At 42.7% G+C, this 6,000-nt stretch overlaps 1 protein-coding gene across 1 annotated transcript in view; it reads right to left on the reverse strand.

Annotated features, from left to right (window-relative positions):
- The window catches only part of DOCK8 (dedicator of cytokinesis 8), an 85,865-nt gene extending 85,600 nt beyond the window's left edge, over positions 1–265 (reverse strand). The window contains exon 1 of the mRNA XM_030968363.1: positions 133–265. Coding sequence (XP_030824223.1) covers positions 133–185 — 53 coding nt within the window. The 5' untranslated portion in view covers positions 186–265. The remainder of the gene's footprint in view (positions 1–132) is intronic.
- Between the last annotated feature and the right edge of the window lie 5,735 nt (positions 266–6,000).

Genomic DNA, 6,000 nt, shown 5'->3' on the forward strand with positions numbered 1-6,000 from the left:
AGCTGTCAGATGCTCTCCGCCTCGGGGGTCTCCAGGGGAGGAGCCGTGCCGCCCTGCTCGCCGCCCGCCCCTTGTCTTAGCCAGGCTGAGACTGGCGAGGAGTAGTTGCCGGGTACGAGGAAAGCCGCTTACCTGTTGATTTTCAGGGCGAACGCCCTCCTGTCTGCGGCAGGTAGCGTCGCCATACGGGCGAGCAGCCGTGAATGTCGGCTGCCGACGAGGACCGAGACTGGCGGTACGCACGAAGGGCGGATTTATTTCATTTATTTGTTTTTCTTAATTGCGTGCTTCGGGCTAAAAACCCGACGATCCACTGACAGTTCTGGGTGGCAACTTCCGCATTTTACCTTCCTCACTGAAATTGGCCGGACTGGGAGGGATCTGCCCCAGTGCACAGGAGGCTGCTCACCCTGCCCCGTGTTCCCCACCGCCGGCAGCGTCCGGCGCGGCGTCCCGGGCGTCCTGCGCTTTCCCGGCGGCTTCCACCACCTGTCCGCCTCGGCCAGGGCGTCCACAGGCACTGGGTGAGAGCAGGAATTCCTCTCCCTCTTTTACAGAGGCTAACCCCGAGCCCCCCGGGAGCATTTTGGAGAGAAGTAGCGGGGAAGGCAAGCGCTTAGGCACGGACAGGAAGGGAAGGCACCATGTACATCTATCTGAACACGCACAGTTGGGGGAATCCGTGCGCATCCCTCACGACCCTTTTTCTTTTGGAAACTGCGGTGCGAGTGTCAGACACCTCTGTCTCCGCCCCGCCACACCCCACACACATATGCGCACCCGCCGGGAGTCCGGCGCTGCTCTGCGGGGTCGGGCGAGGAAGCAGCGGGCACCGCCGCGCACCGCTGGCCACCGCCGCAGCCGGGCCGGACCCGGGCACCGAGGATCCAGCCCGTCCTGCCAGAAGGAGCAGGCGGGGCCGCCGGGCCGGCCGGGCAGGATCGGGCGGAGCGGGCCGGAGTTGGGCTGCTCGGAGCAGGGCGAAACCGCGCCCACTGTCCCACAGGGATCAGAGATACCCAGGGACCTTCCTTCGGCCCCACTAGTGCATGGATGGACCTGTCCGGGCAATTAGGGACAGCAAGTTGTGAGAGGAAAATACATGTCAACTCTTTACCTGGGACAGTATTTTGCCAGTACACCTCTGCACCTAGATCTGTGTTTCTTTACATCTAAATCGTGTGTGTAAGAAAAACTCACAGGTACCAACATCAGATAGCAGCTCAGCTTGGCACAAAGCTTGGCACTGCTGTTCTGTTGTTCTATTCACCAGTACTTACTGCTCAGCTTTTTTAAAAGGCCATTTTTATTAAGTATCTTGTGGTTGTGTTACAAAATTATGTTTCCTGACTGGTATTTTTCTTTCTGTCTTGATGTAGTTTTCTCTGCTTCTGCAGATAAGGAGAACTCACCCTTCATTTGAAAGGGGAAACAAAAGCCAAACATGGTTTCTACTGATGAATTTTGAGGTAGTAGAGCCAGTTCAGTTTTAGATTGTCTTGTTTTTGTAAAATCTGTGCTTTGATGGCAACAACATTAGGATTCACCCATTGAAGGCAGTCATAGCTTATCTTTCCATTCCCAGTAACCTGGAGGGAGTCTAGAGGAAAACAGTGGGATATAAGGCATGAAACAGAATATTGTCAAACAGTGAGGGTATAAAATTGTTCTACTAACAATTATCTTTTTCTCTATAGGACTCACCATTCTTTAGAGTGCTGTTAAATATGTGTGGTCTCAAGTATGAATGTTAATCTCTAGGTTAGCCTCTGGCTAAGGGCCCCTAGGGAAATGTAGAAATGCCAAAGAGGTTTAAAAAAAGAAAACGGAGGTAAATAAAAATTTAAAAACTGAAACATGTTTTTGGAAAAAATCCACAAGGATCTACAGCAGAACAAGACCTGAAATAGTTCAGAGAAACTTATGAGTGAGAATATTAAAATCTATTATTAATAGGATGTTGTTACTTAACAAATATTTGCTTTGGGAAGAATAAATTGGACACTTTATTGCTTGGAACTTACCCACCACACCCATCCTGTCTTTACCTCACCAAGATAAAGCTAAAGCCACTTACCTACATGTACCTTGAACTTAAATATCACTTAGTTACAAATTACTGATATGTAGCTGTAGTTCAACATGAATTGGTGATAAGAAAAACTTTTGACTGCCATAGATACTGAATCTGGCAAGACACTACTCATTGAAGCTACAAAAAGGAGTCCAGGCTTCATTTTAATAGCTCATGTGGCATGAAGTAGGGACCTTCCTTGATTGTTAAATTTTGCTATAGAAATAGAGCTAGCAGAAATACAGCACAAATGAGCAATGTACCAATGTGCACAAATACATCCATTTATTAATGATACAATGGTTTATTTTGCAGCTTCATATATTCTTGGTAAGCATGGAAAAAGGATTGCTCTAAAATATTTTGCCACATGCAGGAAAAAAATTCATGAGGAGACGCACAAAATTAAAGTTTCCAAAACTTTAAAGTTTTGGCTAGTATGTATACACAATGAGAGAGAGGGTGCTATCATGGTTCAACCCCAGCTGGCAACTACGTCTCACACTCTGATCCAGTGGGATAGGGAAGAGAGAATCGGAAGGATAAAAGTGAGAAAACTTGTGGGTCTAGACAAAGCTGGTTTAATAGGGAAAACAAAGGCTGCACACACAAGCAAAGCAAAACAAGGAATTCAGTCACTGTTTCCCATGGGCCAGTGGCTGTTCAGCCATCTCCAGGAAAACAGGGCTGCAGCATGGGTAATGTGACTTGGGAAGGTAAATTTCACCAGTCTGAAAGGCTCCCCATCTTTCTTCTTCTCTCCAGCTTTCTATGCTGAGCACGATGCCATAAGGTCTGGGATATTCCTATGGTCAGTTGGGTTCAGCTGTCCTGGCTGTGTCCCCTCACAACTCCACGTGCCCCTCCAGCCTCCTCACTGGTGGTTTGGGGTGAGAGGCAGAAAAGGCCCTGATGCTATGCAAGTGCAGCTCAGCAATAACAAGAATGTCCCTCTGTTATCAACACTTCTTCCAGCACAAATCCAAAACACAGCCCCATACCAACTACCATGAAGAAAATTTATTCTACCAAAACCCAGCCAAACCAGTCAAAACCAGCATATATATCCAGCAGATACAGAACAAACACTTAGATAATTATGACAAACTGAATTATTGGAACCCTACTGTGGCATAGGAGCAGCAAAACTCATCAAATACTCATTTAATCTATTATGTCAGCAGTTAAGTTGCCTTTTTTGAAGGGAAAAAAAAAGAAAAAAGTATGGACTTTTATTAAGAAAGTTTACATGGTTTTAACTCATTAGAGCACTACCAGATGAGAAGCTGGTAATTTTTTAAGCTATCTTATCCAATTCAATATGGTCAGTATGAGTGAGTGCTCCAGTTTTTTGATTAACCAATACTACTGTTTGAATTCCTACAACAAACCAACCTACCAAAACAAGGTAATGAAGTCTAAACACTCCTTTATAACATGAAGTGGAACAAGATCTTCCCAGTCAGAGGATTAAAAAAACTTCATCAAAACAGGTTCCAGTGAAGGCATCAAAAAATCAAAATTAAAGAAGAGTACAGTTCAGAACAGATCATTGTGTTCCAAACCTAGCTTTCTTGGGTGTCAGTAGCTGCTATTAGGTGTTGTATTAGATACAATGGAAACCACACTTGCATTCCCCATTCCTTATGCCCATCCTCCTGTCACACACACATGCATCCCAAATGGTAGTCCTAATAATTGCTTCACCACCTCAGCCCTAGAATCAGTCATAACCTATGCTTTCCTGTAATTTTTCTTGGGTTTCAAATGCTCTCACTGTAACTTGATCTTCCTCCTGCACCTCACTGGGAGGTGTTGGGTCCATGGCTGGTTGGGTGCTGTGGAACTGGGCAGGCTAAGGAGAGGCAGGCCCAGCCACAAAGAGCAGCTGAGTGGTGGTAATGTCAATGGTTCTGTATAGGTGCCTGGGAAGAATGGATACTGCTGCAAAATGTTTTGAAGGAGTTTGCAGGCTGGGATTAAGGAAACACTGGAAGAAACAATGATTGGCATGTTGGCATGTCCACACGTCACCTACCAAAGAATTTTTTTTCTTGTAAGGCACACATTTCCGAACATCTTTTTTCTTCTTCACTGGCAGCAGTATCCCTGTAAGGAATGCTACTGCATGATTGAGTATCAAGGCACCATGAAAACTGCTAAACACAACTTCGTATCCCACCACAAGCATGGCCTGTATCCCAACAAAGCCCTGCTTAAGTGTCATCTGCTTATTTGTAGAGGATGTACCTTTGCTGATTGACCAGCCATTGAGTTAGATCCATGGGAGATTTTTCAGTATCTTTTATAATGTTAAGTTTGCATCCTTGGCAAAAAACAACAGTGGTATGGTGAATTCGTAAATGACTTAATGTGATTTGATGACCCCATCAAATATCTGGAAGTTCACATCAAGAGGAAACCTGTGATGATCTCAGTTTGCAACCTGCCAAGAACATACAATTCCTGTTAATATTTGCTCATATTCCACCTTCCTACTGCATCAGAAGAGTGTAATGTAGCCAGTGCAGGCAGACAGTCCTTCCTTAAAGGAAGCTGACATGCCATCAAGTTCAGTGGTTTTTCTGTCACAGATCTCAACTGTATCCAGTAAAATCTAAGTAATTTAGTCAAAAATGCTTTAAACAAAAAATGTTATATGAAATTTAGTAGACTAAACCTCAGAAAAATGACTGTAATTTTCCATTATTTCTATTAATGTTTTAAATAGATTGACAATGAAATACTGAACTCCCTTAAAAATAAATTAAAAGTTACTCCTAGGTTTAAGTTTCAGTTTTGTGTTGGTGAAGCAGAAGAAAGGGAACTTAGATCTTTTTGCAGCCTTTTTTTTTATAATAAAACACTTGAGTCTAACAGAAGAAAACCAGTCTACGTAAAAGCATATCCTTTTTTTCTACTTGTCTGTGCAAATTCTTCTGGAGGAATACAAATTATACTGGTCAAATTCACATCTGAGTTTCTCAAACAGAAATGTTTGCTCACTTTCACAGTGAACAAAACTCTAGCAGAAACAACACTCACAAAATTTTCCCTTCCTGACATAATTTTCTTACATACAACAAGGCAACTTGCTCAATGAGGCTGATATTTAAATTCTGATTGTAAACCATACCTTTTTTCTAATGTTCCTAGTTTCACTAAGTTTCAGATTATAACAGCATATTCAGAACATAAGCCATAAAAAGCAGCAGTGTTAAAAAGCAGATGCACTGGCTGAAGATCTTCTTTCCCTTAAATGACATGTGAGTAATCTGCATTCTTCAAAGAAAAATAAAGTCATCTTGTCAGAAGAAACTGTCAATGCAAGTACAGATAAGAAAATAAAAATAACTTAATATAGGAATAGTTTAACAGGTAACAGACAAGAAAAGTAAATGTATCCTGGGGAATATGCAAATCATACTGACTGAAGTTATGCATCTGCCTACTAACTTATATTTTGAGATCACAAAACTGAACTTAATATCCATTTCCTTATTGTTTTGCAGGTTAGCTGGTATCATTGTATGAATTTGCAATTCCTTTCTCTGAGCTGCTGAACTATATTGTACTATACTGACTAGTAGTACCATGCAGGAACCTCACAGGGCTATTGTGCTTTACGACTCGTATTCAACATAACACTGAAATACCAATGATTTTCTTCTCCTGTTGTTTTGTTCAGATCATGCCCCTCTTGCTACTGGATCAGGAATTAGTAAGTTGCAACACTCTTCCTTATTTTCCTGTTATAGCCTTCTTCCCTAATTCTTTGCTAAAGCCTTAAACATTTTACTCCATCATTAAAATCAGTCTTTGGTCTATCATTAAAATGGCTTGGCTTGCACTGAGATCTTCAGTATTAGGAAAGGGAGTAAGTTATTTCAAGTGCAATCAAATAAAGTAATAATTAAACACAACTT

This window comes from Camarhynchus parvulus, chromosome Z (genome assembly GCF_901933205.1).
Source record: "Camarhynchus parvulus chromosome Z, STF_HiC, whole genome shotgun sequence".
NCBI lineage: Eukaryota > Metazoa > Chordata > Aves > Passeriformes > Thraupidae > Camarhynchus > Camarhynchus parvulus.